The sequence below is a fragment of the Dermochelys coriacea genome, chromosome 7 (assembly GCF_009764565.3).
Source record: "Dermochelys coriacea isolate rDerCor1 chromosome 7, rDerCor1.pri.v4, whole genome shotgun sequence".
NCBI lineage: Eukaryota > Metazoa > Chordata > Testudines > Dermochelyidae > Dermochelys > Dermochelys coriacea.
Genome location: NC_050074.1, coordinates 105,479,682 through 105,503,130, shown reverse-complemented (window position 1 = coordinate 105,503,130; position 23,449 = coordinate 105,479,682). Strand labels below are relative to the sequence as shown.

At 38.4% G+C, this 23,449-nt stretch overlaps 1 protein-coding gene across 1 annotated transcript in view; it reads left to right on the top strand.

The window, feature by feature from the left end:
* Positions 1 to 22,996, top strand: part of ABRAXAS2 (abraxas 2, BRISC complex subunit) — a 29,494-nt gene extending 6,498 nt beyond the window's left edge. The window contains exons 4-9 of the mRNA XM_038410364.2: positions 5,236 to 5,302; positions 8,051 to 8,241; positions 9,695 to 9,814; positions 10,538 to 10,622; positions 13,039 to 13,153; positions 20,791 to 22,996. Of these exons, the coding sequence (XP_038266292.1) occupies positions 5,236 to 5,302; positions 8,051 to 8,241; positions 9,695 to 9,814; positions 10,538 to 10,622; positions 13,039 to 13,153; positions 20,791 to 21,257 (1,045 nt within the window). The 3' untranslated portion in view covers positions 21,258 to 22,996. The remainder of the gene's footprint in view (positions 1 to 5,235; positions 5,303 to 8,050; positions 8,242 to 9,694; positions 9,815 to 10,537; positions 10,623 to 13,038; positions 13,154 to 20,790) is intronic.
* Positions 22,997 to 23,449: the final 453 nt, after the last annotated feature.

Genomic DNA, 23,449 nt, shown 5'->3' with positions numbered 1-23,449 from the left:
CGATCATGGCTCCCTGATAGCTGAGGTGGAGCTGCACCCTAGTATAGGTTGGAGAATCATTTGGACTGCTTTAACCTATGCCAGTTTGTCCCCAGGAGACCTGGGGAATAGATGTGCAGCACACTCTGGTCACCCTCACCCCAGATGACCCCTATACCAGGGCCAGGGAGTGGTGTAGGAGCCAAGAATGATGACTTTGCGTCAGCCAATTATTCTCCCATGCCAGAGGAATTTTCAGCTGGCTAGATCAAGCTGATGTCTGGCCCCTCTGCACTGCCAGAATGTAAAATGGAATCTAGCTCTATATATCTTCATTTAGAAGACTCAGACTGTGTTAAATCTAATTTTCTCATGTAGACTGCAGTTACTAAGCAAAGATGGCTTCTAAATTACTATCTATAGTATGTGTTTAGAAGTTGCATTTTTAGAAATAATCCCTGATTATGTTCCACACATTTGTTTTTATTTGGAGATTTCCACAGATTTACTAAGGAATGGGCCGCAAGTGTCATGACTGAATTTATTATATTAAAAAACAGATGCTGCAGTCTGATTTGCTGTCTGATAATTACAGAAGGGAATAGTCTCATCCCTGTGATTTATGTGCAAGACTCTCTACATCTCAGGTTATGTCCCAATATCTGGCTGATCTTTTTTGGATGTCCATGCATTGGTCCCTGGTGCTGCTTCATGCAGTATACCTCAAAGCTGAAATCATGTTCTTATAATCATCTTCCCAATTAGTTGATTACTAGTAGTTGAGTCAGAAAGGGACAGAGGCCTGTATATTTCACAGTGTGACTTTTTTACAAAAATATTCAATTGCTTTTGAGCTCCAAGAGAGTCTTAAGTACAGACACGTCCTTAGGAGAGGATTTATTAAAGGTGGTACTCTATATCTTAGTAGAGAAGAGAGAATAGAAGTTGATGAAGTACAGGTAGGAACTGAAGAGGAACAGTCAAACGAAGAGTCCCATTCAGTTATGTCACATGATGGGAGACTGCTAAATATTGACAAATTTAATAAGTGCTTGTATAAAAATGCAAGAAGTGTAAATAGATGGAACTTGAGTGCCTGGTATAAAATGAAGATATTAATATAATAGATATCACAGAAACTTGGTAGGAATGATGATGATCAATGGGACCTGGAATACCACGGTACAAAATATATAGGAATGACAGAGTGGATTGCGTTGGTGTGGGAGTAGCATTGTATGTGAAAGAAAGCATAGACCCAAATATAGTAAAAATGTTAAATGATTCAAACTGTATAATAGAATCTCTCTGGATAGAAATTTCATGCTTGAATAATAGGAGTATAGAAGTAGGAACATACTGCGGACCACCTGAACGGAGTGATGGTGATGATTGTGAAATGCTCAGGGAGATTAGAGAGTCTATGAAAACAGTAAACCCAATAATAATGGGGGATTTCAACTATCCCCATATTGCCTGGGAGCATGTCCCCTCAGAATGGGATGCAAAGATAACATTTCTAGATGCCATTAATGACTCTTTCTTGGAGCTACTTCTGGAACCTACAAGAGGAGAAGCAGTTCTTGATTTAGTCATAAGTAGCACACAGGATCTGGTCCAAGATGTGAATATAGCTGAGCCACTCAATAATAGCGACCATAATGTCATTAAATTTAACATACTTGTGCAGGGAAAATACCAAAGAAACCCACCACAGTAGCATTTAACTTCAAAAAGGGGAACTACACAAGTATGAGGAGGCTAGTTAAACAGAAATTAAAAGAAAGAGTTGTAAGAGTGAAATGCCTGCAAGCTGCATGGAAACTTTTGAAAGACACCATAATAGCGGCTCAAACTATATGTATACCCCAAATTAAAAAAAAAAAAAAAAAAGAGGATCAAAAAAATGCCATCATGGCCAAACAGCAGAGTAAAAGAGGCAGGTAGAGGCAAAAAGACGTTCTTTAAGAATTGGAATTCAAAACCTACTCAGTAAAACAAAGGAGCATAAACTCTGGCAAGACAAATGTAAAAGTGCAAATAGCCAGGCCAAAAAAGAATTTGAAGAGCAACTAGCAAAAGGCACAGTAACAGCAAAACTTTAAATATGTCAGAAGCAGGAAGCTTGCCAAATATTCAGTGTGGCCACTGAATGATGGGGATGCTAAAGGAGTATTCAGAGAAGGCTGTTATGGAAAAACTAAATGAATTCTTTTCATCAGTCTCTACTACAGAGGATGTGAAGGAGATTCCCACGTCTGAGCCATTCTTTTTACTTGACAAATGGGAGGAACTGTCCCAGATTGAGGTGTCAGAGGTGGTTTTGGAAGAAGTTGATAAATTAAACAGTAATAAGTCACCAGGAGCAGATAGTGTTCACCTAAGTGAACTCAAATATGAAATTTTAGAACTACTGACTGTAGTATGTTACCTATTGCTTAAGCCTCTGTACCAGATGACTGACTGACAGCAATATAATGCCAATTTAAAAAAAAAATGTTCCAGAAGGAATCCTGGCAATTACAGGCCATTAAGCCTAACTTCAGTACCAGGCAAATTGGTTGAAACTAAAGTAAAGAACAGAATTATCCAACATGTAGATGAACATAATATGTTGGGGAAGAGTAAACACAACTTTTGTAAAAGGAAATCATGCCCCACCAATCTATTAGAATTCTTTGAGAGGGTCAGCAAGCATGTGGACAGTGGTGATCCAGTTGATATAGTGTACTAAGACTCAAAGTCTTTGACAATGTTCCCCAAAGGCTCTTAAGTAAAGTAGGCAATCTTGGTATAAGAGGGAAGATCATCTCATGGATCAGTAACTGGTTAAAAGACAGGGAACAAAGGGCAGGAATAAATTATCAGTTTTCACAATGGAGAGAGGTGAAGAGTGAGGTCCCCTAAGGATCTGTACTGGAACTAACGCTGTTCAGCATACTCATAAATAATCTGGAAATGGGGGGTAAACAGTGAGATGGCAAAGCTTTCAGACAATACAGAATTACTCAAGATAGTTAAGTCCAAAGCTGACTGCGGAAAGTTACAAAGGGATCTCAGAAAACTGGGTGCCTGGGCAACAAAATAGCAGATGAAATTCAGTGTTGATAAATACAAAATGATGGGTCTAAATTAACTGTTAACACATAAGAAAATGTCCTTAAAGTCATGGGTGGTTCTTTGAAAACATCCACTCAATGTGCAGCAGCAGTCAAAAAAGCTAAAAACGTTAGGAACTATTAGGAAAGAAGTAGATAAGACAGAAAATATCATAATGCTGTCACTATATGAATCCATGGTACTCCCACACTTTGAATACTATCTTTGTTTCTGGTTGCCCCATCTCAAGAAAGGTATATTAGAATTGAAAAACGTACAGAAAAGTGCAACGCAGATATATTTTCTAACAGCTTCCGTATAAGGGGAGATTAAGAAGACTGGGACTTTTCATCTTAGAAAAGAGATGCCAAGGAGGGATATGATAGAGGTCTATAAAATCATGAATGCTGTGGAGAAAGTGAATAGGGGTCACCCAACGAAATTGATAGCAGATTTAAAAGATACAAAAGGAAGTATTACACCTCACAGTACATTGTCAACTTGTGGAACTCGTTGACAGGGGATGCTGTAAAGATCAAAAGTATAACTGTATTCAGAAGAGAATTAGATAAGTTTATGGAGGGTAGGTCCATCAATGGTTATTAGCCAGGATGTTCAGGGATGCTATCCCATTCTCTGGGTGTCCCTAAAATTCTGATGGCCAGAGGCTGGGACTGGACAACGGGATGGATCACTCAATAAATTGCCTTGTTCTGTTCATTCCCTGGGAAGCATTTGGCACCAGCCACTGTCAGAAAACAGGATATTGAGCTAGATGGACCATTGGTCAGACCCAGTATGGCTGCTCTGATTTTCAAAGTGCATATACTACTCATCAGTAGCAATTCTCTGTATGTGTTGCTCTTCCTTTAACCTTCATATACAAAAACATTTTTGGCACACTACCAAAGCTTCTTGACTTAAATGTAGTCAGTCATAAGGAGTCCTACAGCTGACCTACCCTATGCTCTTTGAAAAGAACAGCTGTTGCCTTGCTGCTATTGAATAGGGTGGGTTTGGTTGCTGTGCATTTCCCAAGAGTTGGGAACTGAGCCAAAAATAAGGGTTCTAAAAAAGTCACTTTCCTGGAGCAAAACAGTTTGCAAATGAAGTTGCTCAATTTTTTACAATAATTGCTGGGTATCATCATCCTTGTATGTAGGAATGATGATTCCATGAACTATAGAAAACAGACTTATGGAGTTAGATGCCACTTTACTTGAAAGAAAGCTTCAACATTTTAAAGGTAAACTGAAAGGATTATGTAATTAAATTATTCACGATTCCACATTCATAATTAAATATTAGTCTTAACATTCAAAATAACTTGCATCTTAAAACAAAATATAGTTCCACCTTTATTTACTGGCCAAGTACTGAGTTCAGGATTTCGTTTTTCCCTGTCAAGAGTTGAGATCATAGACCTCTAAATCTGAGTGTTTTCCTGCACTGCTTTAGGAGTTAGTGATATCAGCTCTTGAAAGAGGCTAAAGACTTGGCAGGTAAGTGAAGGAGGAATCTATTTTAAAATGTTTTTCCCATGTTTTGAAATGTGTAAACTATTTGAATTCATGTTTTGTTATTGACTTAGGCCCCAGTCATGCAAATGGAGCCATGTGGGCACACCCTTACACTTGCATGGATAACTGTGGACTTCAGTGGAACTTCACAGGTATAAGGGTCCGCCCATGTAGATCTGATTGCAGGACTGCAGCCTGAAAAGGTGTTTCCATATTTTTAATTGAAATGTAAAATTGCTGTTCTTTCTCTCCTTCCCATTTAGCAGGTGGAGAACCCAGACATCCAAATATAGGGTTTTTCAAGAGCTAGTCAGAGGAAACTTATGCAGTCCAGCTACATACTCCTTGTAGAAGGGGTTGCCAATGAAATAATTGCCACCTAGCTGTTGGGTGCAACAACACTGAAGATTTTTTTTAAACCGGTAGTTAAAACAAGGCATATTGTTTTTTCACCGTTAGTGGTCTCGGCACCATGTTGCTAAATTGCTGCATTGGATAAATGTAAAGCTGCTTAGTATTCTGTGGCTGAATTATGAGATAGTATCTAAAGATTAATTGAAGTACTGTATGTTTACCAAGATGACATGTGAATGGTCTGTAAACTGTACCTACTTTTTTTTTTCCTTTTTGGTTTAAGCTTTTATGACTATGCAGGCAAAGTTAACGAGGAGAATTTGGACAGAATTCTTAAAGATCGAAGAAAAGTAAGTTTCACTATATTCTTCTGCATTTGTTTTATTTTTCCCCCTTGTATAGCATATAGGGTCTACAAACAGGAAAAAATGGAACTTGGGGCTCATACAAATGAGTAACTGAACGTACTGCCTAGAACAAGTGCTTTCTTTTTCAAATCTGTCAGTTTATATTGACTCGCATCATTTTTGGCAATACCAGGGTTGAGTTTATCCTGTGAAGAGGCTATCAATCATGCCAATTATTTTGTCAGTTTTGTGAGTCTGCTAATTTTAATTAGGGGCAAAACCAGAAGGACCAAATTCATGCTCAGATGAAACCTTAGATTTAAGTTCAGGTCCCCAGAAATTAATAACTAGTACAGTATGAACCTACTGTCACCAGCCAATGGCTGGGTTAGACTTGCATAATAATGACTGCACTGTGCAACGTTGGCCAACAGAAAAGAGAGTTTATGTGAAATGCTCATTTAATCCAAGAGCAGTTACTGTGAAAATGTTCAGATACTCCTGCTTAAAAATAGTTTGATTTATTACAAAGGTTTGACAAACAGCCTTGGAATTTCCACCATCTGAAATATTTTAAAACTGAAACAATATTGCCTCACAAAGTAGCTATTATTAAACTATTGTACTCTTATTCAACTGTACTTTGCTATTAGCACATTCAGTACTATATTTAAAATGTTTTAAATTTCTACAGTTGACCGAGAGAGGAGTATCAAACTCTTACCAATGGCTCATTTTCATCGCAAATTTAAAACGTTAGTACTGCATCTTAACAATTAGCAAATACTTGTTTCAGACGTTTTTAACAGATCTTATGTCCTAAAGAGCAGAACTGAGCTTCAGATTGGAGACAAGCAATTTTTAGAGCAAGGATAATCGATTATTTTTTGTCAAGGTCCAAATTTCTTGGTCAAGGTCCAGACTTCAGAGAAATATTTTTCACACCACAATTACAGTAATGATGATAAGTAAACAAAAAGATTTCATGGTCAGTTCAAAAGCATCTGGCAGTCTGGATTTGGCCCATGGTCCACCTATTGACTACCCTTGTCTTAGAGTATGTCTTCCCTGCAAATTTAACTCTTTTTGAGTTAACATGGCTTGGTTATTTTGCAGTGTGATTGCTCTCACCTACTTTTCATAGCTCGAATGTTGTATTAAGCACCTGTCAAGTTGTGCAAACTCGAGTTGTAACCTATATCCCCTGACTGTCTAGCCAGCCTGAGGTATGAGCTTTTGAGTGTGGACAGGCCTAGAGTTGGGGCAACACTAAAATTATAACTTGAATTAACTCTACAGTGAACAGAAGATCTAAGTTATCTGTTCTAACTAAACAATTATTTCAGTACCAGTTCCTGCACCACAAATCTACTTTTATTTCCCTGTAACCATTTATTTCTTGTCAGTTTGCTCCAACGAAAGCAGTTGCCTCAACTATGTCTTATGTCTAGTAATGATCACATGGGTCTTTCCCATCTCCTACATTTGATTCTATAAGCACATAACTCCAGCACAGAACAGTATGAATATGGTGTGTGGGAACAAGATATTCCCCACTGTTGAAAGAATGAGAGAAGTTTCAGGAGAGAAAGCAGAAAACACTTTATTAAAATCATCTGGCATTTTCTTTTCTTTGTTAAGCCTGTAGTGTACGTTTTCAAATCAAGACACCAACTTCTCAGCTGAGTTTTATTTTGTTGAGATATAGGTCAATTTCAGACTCAGTGAAGATGCATTATCTGCCATCTGAAAGTAGATAGACTTGAGAAGGGGAAAAGCTTTTAAGTGTCATGTGACTCAGTGCTCCGGATTTAAATTTAATGGTTCTTAATGCCATTAAGTTACCAGGACAACAACTAAAATTAAAAATGCAGTTAGTAAATATCCTGGATTCAGCTGATTGCTAGCTGAGCTTCATCAGAATCCACAGCAGTAGAGGTTTTATTGTAAAAAAGACTGAGTTATATTTGCTTATGGGTTTTTGTATTTAATACAAGTGTCGTGCATTGACAGTTAATGCGTGGAATCCACTTTATTCTTTTTGAATGTATAGAAGTTTTCTTTATAATTCTGTATATATTCGGTAATGAGCTAACTTTCTGCATTGTTGTCCCTTTATTTCATGTAAATTAGCATGTAAATTATGAAGTTAAGTACATGTTAGTATTTGGTATAATACATGAATTACTAGATGGATGTTATCTGCAGTACATACAAGTATGTCACAATTAAATGCTCAAAGGGTTAATTTCAGCACTATCCACAGCAGATTAATCCCACAGCACCTGTGAATAAACATAAATTTGCAATTCTGTTCTCTGATGCATGTCGTTGAAAATGTATCTCATAAGTGCAACACAAGTGAATAGTCTGTTGCAGCAATCCTCAAAATAAAAGAAAAAAAAAGCTGCCAGGTTTGAAAACGGAGCAAGTAGCAACAAACAGAAGATATTCTGAGACTTGCTTCTAAAATATAACCTTCTAATATAAGTGGGTTCCTAGATAGCATGAAGAGAATTAATTTATTCTTTCTTCTACAAAAAGGTTTGTAACAATAAACCACTTAAACTTTCAGATGTGGCATTAGTGATAGTCTGTATAAAATGCAAGCAATCAACAATAATTCAGAATTATATAGTTGTCAGAATTTGTTAACTACATTAGCCACACTTTGAGCTTCAGCAGGTAAAACTATGAATCTTTTATCTCTCCATTGATACTTTGTTTTTCTCTTCTTTACTTTCATTACAGAATGTTATTGGATGGTACAGATTTAGGAGAAACACTCAGCAACAAATGTCATATAGAGAGCACATCATCCATAAACAGCTGACACACATTCTTGGAGTGCCTGACCTTGTCTTCCTTCTCTTCAGTTTCATCTCGACTGCAAATAACTCAACACATGCTTTAGAGTATGTGCTCTTTAGACCAAACCGAAGGTAAACAGTTCGGGTTCATATCAGCTACCACAGTGTGGTTGTAATTATACTCTTTATTGAAATTCCTAATAGCATTAAGAACTATTTTTTAAAAATATCTATACTGAAAGCAATTGTCGACTGGTCAAACTCTGGTTTTTATGTACATACATAATAAAATAGGGTAGCATGTTTTTCTCTGGAAGCAATTCATAAATGAAATTAAGATTGTCAGGACAATGGAAAGTTATATTTTAGTCAATACATTTTTTAGACTAAAAATAGACCCTGAAAAAATTGTTTCTAAAGAGAAATGAGAAGTCAGCATGGCTTTGCTTCTCCAAAATTTCTGAGCTGGGAATGTGGCTTCCTTTCTGCACCTACAATAGTCTTAGTCCACAGTTGACAATTTAGGGCAGAGGTGGGCGAACTATGGCCCGCGGGACCATCCTGCCCAGACCCTGAGCTCCTAGCCAGGGAGGCTAGCCCCCAGCTCCTCCCCTGCTGCCCACCTCACCCGCAGCCTCACCGCGCCACCAGAGCTCTGGCTCACTACTTCTGTAGGGCAGCGCAGGTGGCATCGCTGGTTTCAACCAGGCTGTGAGCTCCTGCTGCTCTGAGCAGCATGGTAAGGGGGTGGGGTTGGATAAGGGGCAGGGGGTCCTGGGGGACAAGGGGCGGTTGGCTGGGGCAGAGCTTCGGGGGAGGAGGGCAGTCAGGGGATGAGGAACGGGGTGTTGGATCAGCGGCCTGTCGGGGTGGGAATGTGGATATGGGTCGGGGCAGTCAGAGAGCAGGGGGGGTGGATGGGGTCCCAGGGGGGTGGTTAGGGGCAGGGGTCCCAGGAGGTGGTGGTGGTCAGGGGAGAAGGAGCAGGGGGGGTTGGATGGGTTGAGGATTCTGAGGGGGAGCAGTCAGGGAGTGAGAAGTGGGAGGGTGCAGACGGGACAGGCTGTTTGGGGAGGCACAGCCTTCCCTACCCGGTGCGTCATACGGTTTCTCAACACCGATGTAGCCCTCGGGCCAAAAAGTTTGCCCACCGCTGATTTAGGGGTTAGGAAAGATCCACCTACTGGTCAATTTTGGTTTTGCATGAATGTGTTAAAAATAAGACAGCCATCTTTGAATATGACAAACTGTTTATTCAAAATACAGATTTCAGAGTAGCAGCCGTGTTAGTCCGTATTCGCAAAAAGAAAAGGAGTACTTGTGGCACCTTAGAGACTAACAAATGCTTATGCTCAAATAAATTTGTTAGTCTCTAAGGTGCCACAAGTACTCGTTTTCTTTATTCAAAATACAGCTGATCTAGAAATTTATATTAGCTTAAACTTTAAAGGAGCTGAGATCCTCAAGTACTCGCCTTGCTTGGAGACAGACCTGTCCACTTTGGGTAGGGAGGTGGGGGCATACCAAGACTTGCAAAAAATCTTTGGAAGAATAATAGGAGTCTCTTTGTAAACTTTCTCTATAGGTATAATCAAAGAGTGTCGCTTACAATTCCCAATCTCGGCAATACTAGTCAGCAGGAGTACAAAGTTTCTTCAGTGCCAAATACTTCTCAGAATTATGCCAAAGTTATTAAGGAACATGGGTAAGTGGAGTTTTTTTAAATTGAATATAATCCAGAAGTTCTAAAATTTTTGCCTCCTAAATAGTAATATGAATATGGATTTCAGCAAGAAATAGAACCAAGTATTGAAGCTGTTTAATAATCTGCTTCCATTTTATGCATTACCATTTTCTAAACAGCAAAAACATATTTTTAAAATGAACTGATCTGAATTCTATAGGATTACAACAACATCAAAGTTAGACTAATTGTAGCCTAATCCGGCAAGCCCTTCCTATGCAGAATTCCCACTGATTTCAGTGGATGTACTTTATGTAGGGTGGATTTACAGGCTTTGACTCACGGTTTGGGAATGTTTATTTTCTTAGTCATTTTACTAAAATGCACAGACACTGCAAAATAACGTTTAAAAAATGTTTTGGGTATCTAACAGACATTTTTCCAGTTACTGCATGGAAGCTTAGAGAGAGGGGTTTTTTTGTTTTGTGTTGTTTTGTTTAAGAGTCTAATCTTGTTAGGATCAGACTTGACAAGTTTTGCCTTTTGTTCCAGAAAGAGCCTCTGCAGCTAATACCTTGTTGCCTGGATACCGGTTCCTTGGGATAGAAGCGATTTATCAATATATGAAGTTTAATTCATTGTGTAAATATAAAAATCAAATCTTAGTGATTTGGAGAAAAGCAACTCAGAGAGACAGAGAAAGTTGTGATATCTTTTCTAATTATTTCTGCATATTTTTTTTAGTACTGATTTTTTTGATAAAGATGGAGTGATGAAGGACATCAGGGCTATATATCAGGTTTATAATGCACTTCAGGAAAAAGTACAGGTAACTAATTTTATTTAATATTGGTCAGCATTCATGTGGCGCCTCTGTTTCTGAGCTCTGGTAGCCCAGAGTTGTAAAGAAACCCAGCTTCATTTTGAATTTAAAATGGTTTAAAGAAATATGAGAAATGACTTGTATTTCTTTACTAGTTAAACATTCATGCTTCTTATACCTTTTCCCACATGACCTGTGTTTAACAGATACTTCTACAAAGTATATTGTAAAAGTAGTCTGTATAAGCATTATTGATCCTGGCTCTTTGTTGCCTTTTTTTCATGTGAGAATAATTATAATGTTAAGTGACATCTGAGAGAAATTTCTATTTTGTTTAAGTGCCCAGGTCTTGCAAATGGATCTGTGTGGGTGAATTCTTCCCCATCCCCCCATAAAGTAGAGCCCCATTGCAGTCAGTAGAGCACCACAGCAGTACAAGGGCCTGCCCACATGGATCTGATTGCAACATTGGGGTTTCACTCTGTACTAAATACTATAGGGAACTCTGCATTTATTAAAACTGACAAATATTTTGCAGGGAATGTGCTTTGGATACAATGTTTGGGTCAGTTTAAAAAAAAAAAAAGACTCTTGCTGTAATTATAGCTGTGACATCTGAAAATGGCTCACTGCTGGGCTTCAGAAATCTACTAAGGACTAGATTATCAGTTTACAACTTGTCCCAAGTAGATGATGGCATATAGCTGTGCTGCCTCAGGATCAAACCCATTTGGGAATTGTGACTGAGGCTCCCCCCCCTTACATACATCCTAGAGTAATGTGCTACTCGTATGGATTGGTAGCAGATCACATCCCCCTCTCTACCAGCTCAGCTTTGCTGGCTGTTGCGCAAAATGGGGAATGAGGCAGAGTCAAGGCTCTAGCCATCTCTGACCCTGCCCTGTGGAAGCTGCTTTCCTTTAGTGCCCCCACTGTGATCTGTGATGCAAGTAGCCTACAATGGGCAAGACACAATTTGGCCTTGCGTGTTTGGAGGGTGGCTGGATGTACTTTTATTTTTCATACATGTGCACACATCAACATCAGAGCAATCTTCCCTCTGAGCTAACCTGTGGACAAATGCTGTTCTGTCTGGGCCTCGTCAGCTGTGCTCTCAGCGCTGCCCAAAGCATAGCACTCAGAATAAAGAAAGAGTCTCTTTTCCAGGAGTTTGTCTCCTCCAAGCTCCATATTTGAAATAAATGAAAAGTTATTCACAAATGTGTTAATAAATGGGTTGATGGGATAGCCTTGTGTAGTACCTCCTGCTTTCCAGCATTAAGTAGAGTTAGATGTATGCTTCTGCACTAATCATGGTGAGTTTAGCTAACAAAGTGTTTGGGAGAAATATGGAAAAATACTGACTTCCCTGGGGAACTGCTTTATTGCTCCTAGAACTGTGACCCTGCTGTCTTTTGGTGTCTAAATGGCACTAAGTTTGCTTTTGCACACATACCTGCTTGTTCTTTTATCCTATGTCAAGTGTTAAAAGTTCTCTTTTGTTAGTTAACTTTGAAACACGTTTCACAAAGAATGTTGCAAACTAGAAACACCAAAAATGTGTGTTAGAGCAAGAACAGATCTGTGTTTTCATTTATTCACTACACTTTTTAATTTTCACTATCAAAAACTTAGGTAGAGGAAGACTGTAGAATCTGTCTGCGCAACAGGTATAACAGCCAGGAGATCAGGTCACGACACATTTATCTCCTCACTCCGTAGTTGCCCAGTAACACAGTTGAAAGTGTAGCATTGATGTTATATTAGCCCATCACTATCAGGATCTTAAAGGCTGAACAGCATAAGGATCTTTACTATACTTAACACTCATAGTAATCTCATGTGGCTGTTGCTAGCACGGTTTCAGTGAGTGTGGATGAGGCCTTATTTTTTGATACTGAGTGCAGAAAAGGTTAGCAGAGTATCTGAATCATTTGTAACAGATAATAGAATATAAAGGTAACTTCTTTCTGTTAGGAGCCTCCTCCTATAATAGTAATAATAATAATAGTAATAATAATAATACCTAGCTCTTGTATAACACTGTTCATCAGTAGATCTGAAAGAGCTTCCCAATCTTTTGTGTATCTTCACCACATCTCTGTGAGGAGGGAAGTACTATAATTCCCATTTTACAGATGCGGAACAGAGGCGCAGAGAGGCTATGTGAATTGTCCAGGGTCACGCAGGAAGTAGTTGTAAACTCTTTGGAAGTTCTTTCCATCTTGCAACAGCTGAGCATAGGCCATGATCAGTAGGTGAAAATCTGTTTTAAACATTTCATTTCATGGTCTGGTTCAATATAAGTTCGTTGTCTGGTTTCATGTTGTTTCTAGTCTGGCAATATTCTCTGGCCTAGTTGTGTAACTCTTTTTTTAATGGCTTTTTGGAGAATCTGACTTATCTTGTGTTTTTCTTCCAGGCAGTATGTATAGATGTAGAAAAGAGTGAACGAGTTGTTGAATCTTTCCAAGCTGATGTAAACAAACTAAAAGGGCAAATCACACAAAGAAAAAACGAAAAGGAGCAAAAAATAAGTAAGTTCCCTTACACTTATGTTTCATAAACAGGATCTGTGAGGACAAAATATTTAGTAGACCCATGGACTTAAGACTCGTTGGAATGATCTGCCTGTTTCTCTTATTGCGACAAAGAGATGGGGCACAGTTATTGTCCACCTAATAGCTATTCTTGCACTCATGTTTACAATGCCTGTGATAAATTTATATTGAAATAATTCTTAGTTTGTGAAGATACTTGCAACACACATTTCAATGTTCTCTACGCCAGAAGAAAAATATAATTAGCAAAATCTTAGAAAGTTGGGCATGTGAACTGGCAAAATTTAAAATTTGAAACTGAATTGTGGAGAGGGCTAAGTGACCCGTGTTAATATTTTTCTCCTGTGGATACCTGGCTCAATTCTTGCTCAGGTTCCATTATTTAGGTGATCTTAGCCTAAAAAATGTGTGATGTGGGATAGGTTAATACAGGCTATCAGGCCTTTGGACTGTAGAACATTTGCATCATCTTACCTAGAGCATGGTGACTATGGAGAGTGTAGCATATACATCAATGATTTTAACAAAGGATTAAAATGCATGCAGTGTTTCCTATTAACTAACTTGTGTGTTTTTTGTTTGGGAAGTTTATAAAGAGAACTCATTCTGAGAAAAATACTGATTTCGGTGATCAAGAATTTGGTGGGGAATTGCTTTTCCTTCAGGTGAATGACCTATGCTAGTATCACTGTTGCTGGAATGAAGCATGAAGGGCCAGATGCCTACATCTGGCTGAACTCTGCTGAGTGTGGGACTCCAAGATGTGGGAGGGGGAAAATGGCTGTCAGCCACTTCTCAGCTTCTGTGATGCTGGGATTGAGCCTGAACCAGCATTTGACATAGTGTGGCCTGATGGGTGCTCTTGGCTAGATCAGCTAATGGTCACATGGGGATGGAGTCACCATCCAGAGCTCTCTGGAGTTCAGCATGCTCCAGTCACACCCCTCGAACCTTCAGCCTGCCCAAGAATACTCCCCTATACCTCAGGGTCAGGTTAATATAGCAGGCTATGCCAAATGTATACCATCTCTGGGTTTCCCTTAGGCCAAGGATATCCACAGCTTCCCTCTTAGGGTCATATTCCACAGCAGAGAGGGCAGAGCTGGAGGCCAGTACTTGGCCCACAATATATACAAGTGGACACACAGTACATCACTTGTGGTGGCAGCTGGCAATTAATAAAAGATAGCTGAAAAGCCAGATGTCCTTTGATTCTCCAGGGTTAATCTTCTTGTGGATGATAAGATCTGTACTATATTTAATATCCTTATATTCAATTTTTCATTAAAAGCACCTAGTAGGAAACCAAACACCCACAGGAGGAGAGAGTTGTTGGTTTTTTTTTCCCCCCCTAGCTGGGTGTTGTCCATGCACAGTGGGGCATCTTATCTCAGTTTCGTGTTTGACTACAAGGGTCTTGAAAAATGTAATTATTTCCTGTGTATGAGGGAGGGTTCTTTTTGTTTTTTGAAGTCTGAGTGAATATGTGGAGAGAGTCGGAAGAATGATAGTAGCCATTTGAAAAGAGATCTGTAGTACTGAAAAGGCAGGAAAGTTGTGTGTGTGGTGGTTTTTTGTTTTTGGTAGTGCTGGAAGTGAAACAGAAAATAAGGGGGGAGGATACAAAGGGATATAGAGAGAAAAAGAAAAGAGGAAACAGATCCTGGAAATAACACAGAAACAGATAGAGATTCCTTATAGGAAAGGAGAAGTGAAACCAGGAAGGGAAAGAAGACAAACTATTTGACAAAGACCTTTTTTAAAAGGTAGTAAATAGTAAGTTGAATGATTTATTACGTTTCATTACAGTACTCAACTGCATATCACTCCAAACTGCAGGGGATGTAATAGCATGGGAATTAAAGGGAAATTTCATCCTGGGCTAGTAGGCTTAGTCTCAGGCTAGTAGATGTCAATACATATTTGAAGGCCTGATTTTTGTGATCGGAAGCTGGTACAGCAACATGAGGCACGCTGGAAGAACTGCATGAGGTGAAGAGGAGTAACTAATTGATGGGATAATTAGCAGGACAGCTCTAGTGCTGCTGCAGTAATTGTCTAGTAGAGCTCTGGCCCATACATCAGTGAGACTGCATTTTTTTTTCCCAGATATTAGCATTTAATCCATTAGACTGGGGCATCTTCATTTCATCTTTTAACATATCAGCCTACACATATCGGCTACATTTTATTTATGAATCCGCATGAGTTGTTTTGCTGTTTGACTGAACTGTGGATCTGAATGAATAACTGGAATAATTACTGTGATTAAAAAATTAATCGCACGATTAAAAAAAATCATGATTAATCGCATTGTGAAACAATATTAGAATACTATTTATATAAATAGTTTTGGATGCAGGTAAAACACAGAGCAGGAGACGTACAATTCTCCCCCAAGGAGTTCAGTCGCAAATTTAATTAATGAATTTTTTTTAACAAGTGTTATCAGCATGGAAACATCTCCTCTGGAATGGTGGCCAAAGTATGAAGGGGCATGTGAATGTTTAGCAATCTGGCATGTAAATACCTTGCAATGCCGGCTACAAAAGTCCCATGCAAGTGCCTGTTCTCACTTTCAGGTGACATTGTAAATAAGAAGCGGGCAGCGTTATCTCCTGTAAATGTAAACAAACTTGTTTCTCTTCGCAATTGGCTGAACAAAAAGTAAGACTGAGTCCACTTGTAGGCTCTAAAGTTTTACATTGTTTTGTTTTTTTGAGTGCAGTTATGTAACAACAAAAAAATCTACATTTGTAAGTTGCATTTTCACAATAAAGAGATTTCACTATGGTCTCTTGCATTTTCACGATAGAGACTTCACTTGTATGACTTCACTTGTATGAGGTGAATAAACAAATACTTTGCCTCAGTCTTTAATAAGGCTAAAGAGGATCTTGGGGATAATGGTAGCATGACAAATGGGAAGGAGGATATAGAGGTAGATATTACCATATCGGAGGTAGAAGCAAAACTGAAACAGCTTAATGGGACTAAATCGGGGGGCCCAGATAACCTTCATCCAAAAATATTAAAGGAATTGGCACCTGAAATTGCAAGCCCATTAGCAAGAATATTTAATGAATCTGTAAACTCAGGAATAGTACCGAATGATTGGAGAATTGCTAATATAGTTCCTATTTTTAAGAAAGGGAAAAAAAGTGATCCGGGTAACTACAGGCCAGTTAGTTTGACATCTGTAGTATGCAAGGTCCTGGAAAAAATTTTGAAGGAGAAATTAGTTAAGGACATTGAAGTCAATGGTAAATGGGACAAAATACAACATGGTTTTACAAAAGGTAGATCGTGCCAAACCAACCTAATCTCCTTTTTTGAAAAAGTAACAGATCTTTTAGATAAAGGAAATGCAGTGGATCTAATTTACCTAGATTTCAGTAAGGCATTTGATACCGTGCCACATGGGGAATTATTAGTTAAATTGGAGAAGATGGGGATCAATATGAACATCAAAAGGTGGATAAGGAATTGGTTAAAGGGGAGACTGCAATGGGTCCTACTGAAAGGCGAACTGTCAGGTTGGAGGGAGGTTACCAGTGGAGTTCCTCAGGGATCGGTTTTGGGACCAATCTTATTTAATCTTTTTATTACTGACCTTGGCACAAAAAGTGGGAGTGTGCTAATAAAGTTTGCAGATGATACAAAGCTGGGAGGTATTGCCAATTCAGAGAAGGATCGGGATATTATACAGGAGGATCTGGATGACCTTGTAAACTGGAGCAATAGTAATAGGATGAAATTTAATAGCGAGAAGTGTAAGGTTATGCATTTAGGGATTAATAACAAGAATTTTAGTTATAAGTTGGGGACGCATCAATTAGAAGTAACGGAAGAGGAGAAGGACCTAGAGTATTGGTTGATCATAGGATGACTATGAGCTGCCAATGTGATATGGCTGTGAAAAAAGCTAATGCGGTTTTGGGATGCATCAGGAGAGGCATTTCCAGTAGGGATAAGGAGGTTTTAGTACCGTTATACAAGGCACTGGTGAGACCTCACCTAGAATACTGTGTGCAGTTCTGGTCTCCCATGTTTAAAAAGGATGAACTCAAACTGGAGCAGGTAAAGAGAAGGGCTACTAGGATGATCCGAGGAATGGAAAACTTGTCTTATGAAAGGAGACTTCAGGAGCTTGGCTTGTTTAGCCTAAGTAAAAGAAGGTTGAGGGGAGATATGATTGCTCTCTATAAATATATCAGAGAGATAAATACAGGAGAGGGAGAGGAATTATTTCAGCTCACCAATGTGGACACAAGAACAATGGGTATAAACTGGCCACCAGGAAGTTTAGACTTGAAATCAGACGAAGGTTTTTAACCATCAGAGGAGTGAAGTTTTGGAATAACCTTCCAAGGGAAGCAGTGGGGGCAAAAGATCTATCTGGTTTTAAGATTCTACTTGATAAGTTTATGGAGGAGATGGTATGATGGGATAATGGGATTTTGGTAAGTAATTGATCTTTAAATATTCAGGGTAAATAGGCCAAATCCCCTGAGATGGGATATTAGATGGATGGGATCTGAGTTACTATAGAAAATTCTTTCCTGGGTATCTGGCTGGTGAATCTTGCCCGTATGCTCAGGGTTTAGCTGATTGCCATATTTGGGGTTGGGAAGGAATTTTCCTCCAGGGCAGATTGGAGAGGCCCTGGAGGTTTTTCACCTTCCTCTGTAGCATGGGGCATGGTTGACTGGAGGGAGGCTTCTCTGCTCCTTGAAGTCTTTGAACCATGATTTAAGGACTTCAGTAGCTCAGACATGGGTGAGGTTTTTTATAGGAGTGGGTGGGTGAGATTCTGTGGCCTGCGCTGTGCAGGAGGTCAGAGTAGATGATCAGAATGGTCCCTTCTGACCTTAGTATCTATGAATTGAAAAATACTATTTCTTTTGTTTATCATTTTTACTAATTTTTGTAATAAAAATAAAGCGAGTACTATACACTTTGTATTTTGTTGTAATTGAAATCAATATATTTGAAAATGTAGAAGAACATCCAAAATATTTAATAAATTTCAGTTGGTATTCTATTGTTTGACAGTGCGATTAAAACTGCAATTAATCAACAGCCCTAATTACAATATCATTTTTTTTGCATGTTAAACTAGAATCCAACAAACCCAGTCCTACATTAAGGAGTCATCACTGGTAAATATAGACAGATGCATAGTGCCTTTCTCAAATATCACTGAAGTTTCCTACTTGTCAGTGTTAATTCTGTAATTGAAATGTTAGTTTGAGTATTGAAATACTGCCATCTGGTATTATGTTGGAGCTGGACTCATTCATCCTTTGATTTATTTCAGACAGAACGAGGCATAAGTAGAACAGGACAATCTTGACTCTCTTTTGGTTTGTGATTTAAGATCTGCTGTATCAAAACATACTTTTTGTTTATGCTGGGTGTCAAAATATACCATTCTTTGTATTGATTTGCTGGGGTTTAACTTACTATGATAGAAATATGTCCTCCACATCAAATATCCATGTTTTTCATTAGAGTTCTATGCCATTTTGACAGAATAATTTTCATGGCATGTGTTAAGGGCTACCAGAAAAAATAACCCAAGAGCAACAAAACTGCTTAATTTGCAATTATTTTCTGCTGCTCCGCAATTTTTTGGATCAGTCATATCCATTGTTTGAACATATTTGGGCTGGTGCTAAACTGTTCCTCTTCCCTAAAAGCTTGAATAGGGCTTCAGGAAACTTTTGCTTAGCAGGAGGAGGGTATGGTAAAGTGCTCCATCATTTGAGGAAACAGTGCTGATCTAACTCACTTTGGCAGACATAAGGCAGTGGAAATGAGGGAGAGAGGTATAGCTGGAGGGTGGAGAAAGAGACACATAAAATGAAGGGAGGAAGTATAAACAAGGTGTTAAGGAGAAAATTTGAGTGCAAAGTGGAATATGGGGCAATTGTGTATTCGGAGTAATATAAAACAAAGCATCTGAACTCACTGTTGTACTTTTCACCAGTGTTCCAGAAAGGTGCTCTGGAGAGAGGTTTTACTCTGGAACACATGGTTATATAATTGCCTTTAATTTTTCTCAAGCATTCCTGCAAAGGGGCCACTGCCTCTTTCCATCCATTTAATGGACCAGTTTACAAAAATAACCCTGCCATTACTGCCAGCAAGAGTATCCTATATCAGCTTTATATTCAGTTGTTTGATGTGTGGTTGGGATTAAGGGATTGTTTTGTTCAGTGAGTATTCCAAACTTTATAATGGGCCTCTCTGCTACTAGGATTGAGAGTCCTTTCCTCCAATCAGCATGGCAATGCACATGGTACCCACTACTGCTTGGGCATTTTGGCAGCAACAGTTTGATCTCCCAACCCATTTCCTGAAGGGTTCCTTCTTCCTTCCTTCAACCTGGAGGATTGATGCTAGCTCTTACCTATTCACTGACCACCTGTAATACACAACCAGCGTGAATCATTACTGTTTCCTGCTTGACCAGGGATAATGCTGTTCAGGTAACCACTGCTGCATAAACCAACAAGAAGGTGAAGGTGGATAGCAAGAGTGGCCAGAGCTGAACCCAATCTGTGTGGCAATGGATTCTGGGCACTAAGAACAGAACAGCATTGGCCATGGACTGCCAGTGGGCTGCAGGCATCAGTTCCTGAGAGCCTGTGTCTGAGCAGACAAGAATTGCTTGAGAGAGGGTGAGACAGGAAGGTGTATACACAGTTTCTGCATACATGAAATTATTAGATTAAATGTTGTAGTTGGTTTTCTACCCTTCTCACTTTCTCAATATTGGGAAACTTAGTCTTTGGCATTGGAGAGTTGATCATGTATGTATATCAGGCATGCTCCCTGTGAAGGGGGAAAAAGGGAGCTATCGCTATGTATGTTTCTGCAATTCAGGTCCCCATAGTAGTGCTGTTTGTTGGAAAGCTTGTCGTACTCAACAATTATTGTTAGGTAGGTATGAATTCTATTTCTACTGCAGAGAAGTCAGTTGAGACTGTACCTTCTAAAACATTAAAATCTATCGTTTTTATAAGTGCAATAAGATGTTCAAGGGAGTGATTGCTGTTTTATGCTGCATGCACTTCACAGCTGCTGAAAAACCTTTTATCTTTCTATCTCGCCACTCCCTGTACTGAGTGTCAAAGATGGAACCCTATTGTCTTAATTTACCAAACCCATGTGTTTGAACTCGTTCTTTTTCCTATGTGAGTAACATCTTGTCTATTTAAATGATTCCATATACATCAACTTTGGTGCTTTTGGCTTCAGCTCAACTGTTCATAAAACCACTTTAATCTGAAAAAAGGTAGGCTCTATGAAACATAAGTAGTAGTAGAAATATAATTCCCAGAGGCTTGAGAGTTAAGTTTACGCTTAAGTCCAATATAGCAACTTTTCTATCCATAAAATGGTTTATTTAAATAGTCACTGAGAACAGAACACTTTTTTTGCCAGTTTTATGCAGTTTTCCACAAGAAACAAGACAGATGCTTTCTAATGTGTTCACTGTACCTGAATTTTCCGTAAGCACTGACCAACATAAACATAAAACTAAATCACTTTTCATGCTTTTCAGTGTAATTAGGACATGTTTATTTTCCTTTTGTCTTTCATAGGACTGCAGCAAGCTATCTTAACCAGGCAAATGTCAACTGATAATTTGGAATCTATGTTTCCTCCACGAATGTCGTACCCTGGATTTGCAGTGGAAGGTTGCACACTTGAAGACTCAGATGCCTCTGATCCCCCTCCTCCTTATTCTGATTTCACTGTGAGCAATCAAGAAAGTACTTTGGGTCATGGTCTCCCAGAAAGCAATGTTTTCATGCCTCGACCTCAAGCAGTGGGGTCTTCCAATTATGTTTCCACAAATGCAGGATTGAAGTATTCTGGTAATGGAGCATCCATGCCTTCCTCCCAAAGAGCAGTTAATGACATTATTGATGAATCAGAAGACAGTGATTATGAGAACTTGCTTGAACCTACAGAGTCATCTGACAGTGAATACTCACAGACAAGGGATTCACGATCCCTGACGCATCCTGATGGGGATTCCAGGAACACACAAACGTCCCAGATATAATAGAACAAAAACTCAACATGGCACTCTTTTTTTCATAATTGTTACAGAAAAATTTTGGGGATTTAACCTGGAGGAAATAAACTACAAAGAGGATTACTGTGCACAGAAAATGTAGAAGACTTGCACTAGATGGCTTATTCACCTTGTGATACATTTTTGCAAGTTTATAATGGAATCATTAGGATAATCAAGTTGTGTTAATGTTGATGAGGTTCATGGATGTACTGGTAAATTTAGGCAAAATGAAATTTCTAGAAACCTTGTAGCTTTTGTTGCCATATTTTCTTTAAGACAATAAATTGGGATTTAGTGACTAAGCACAGTTAGTCTACAAATAACAATGTTCTCTAAAATCAAAACTTACCTCTTGCACTATCATGCCTTGAATTTTAGTTTTTGAAAGGGAAACAATTCATCAATAGCCTTCAAAGCAACTTTCTATGGTGAGCCAAATTGATCTTTACCAGAAATGAAATTTTGATAATTTCAAGAAGCCTGTTTGGAACAAATGTGGTCTACCTTCTTCTGTGTGCATGCTCTTTTAATAGAGAAGGGGTTTGTTTCAATTTTTTGTACTAGCCTAATGTATATCATTTAAAATGACTGCCTTTTTTCTGTAGGAAAAACTTACTGGTAAATCATCCAAATGAATGTCATAAGCATACTTTGGTTTTGGTGGGTCTACAATGGCTCTATGCCACTCTAGCCTCATTTACAGTCTCATTTTTGTACTAAAAATATGAAGTGCACATAGTAAATTACAAACAGTAGTTAATTCACAATTGGGCTTTAGAATCTACAAATTCCAGAAATTATAAACTATTTGCCATTTCTTTGCAATCTGTGCATTGAATTTATACTTCCGTACAATTTATTTCATGTAAGGAATAGGGGATTGCATTGGGGAAGGTTGTTTAGAGATTCCCCTGGGTTTATTACCTCTTTCACCTCCGGGTGAAATACAGAAACATTTATTTTAATTTGAATTGCAGCTCTTGTCAGAAATTCCACATTTTGCAAACATAAAATGTGGTATATTTAGAGAATTTATGTTTGGATGCACTTGTATTTTTATTTAATTACTGCTTGTATTCTGATTTTGCCCAAAAGATGTGAAATGGTGCCATTAAAAAGTCGGTGTACTATTGGGCTTTTCCTTACTTGTAAATGACAAAACCTGCAGTTTATGGTGTTAACACATGCATTTAATGCTTTAAAATATGAATAACCCTCCTTTTGATTGGTTAATATCCCAAAGAACAAAACAGTTGCTTAAATGTTTAAATATTTCAGATTTACAAAAGGCTAAAATCTCATTATATAATATATATGTTGGGCAAAAACCTGTTCATTAACCTCTCTTTACCTGTATTAAATTAAACAAAATGGGTTTGGAAAAATGAAATGTTAAAATTGGCACTCTTCTATTGGGTGTTTCAACCTTTAAACATCTAGTGGTCTGTTTTACATTATTCTCATTAGCCTTAACTTGATGCATATTGTTTTCAAGTGTTGCAGTCCATTTTAACAACAGATTTGTTCCAGTTTTATTAATGTTGGTTATCTTCAAGCAGTTGTAGTGCTGGTGTGATAAACAAGTGCTGTTGCCATCTCATCAGTTCTGGTTTTCACATAAAAGAAAGGTTTGTTTGTTTTTTTTTTATGCTGCACAGAAACCTGCAATGTACATCAGACAAAGCAGTTAAATGTGACAATAAACTCTTATTTAATCCTGTAAATATACTTTTAATATCTGTCAGCTAGATTCCATGCATCTACATGTGAAAATGCAGTTTAGAGCTGAGAGACTTGTTTGTTTAAAAAAATCAACAACTTTTCCTATTGTGGACATAAAAGGTGGAATTCTCTAGAGGAAGAGGCTATAACAACGAGATTATGGTTTGTATGCCATTCTTGTATACATTGTTCATGCCCACCCAGGCGTAACAAAATTTTGTAATCTTTTCTTACAACAGAAATACAACAACTGTGAGGGAACAATTTTCATTTCACTCTATTGCACATCAGAATGATTGCAGAAGGGGAGAGTGCATAATGAAAGCCCTCCAACTCTTAGCACTTCGATGTGGATGTTTTCAGCTACTGTAATCATTCATAAACAAGCATAAAAGATCAATATTTGTAAAATAGAGTAAATATTTTGCTACAGAAAGACACAAGGAAGTGTTGTC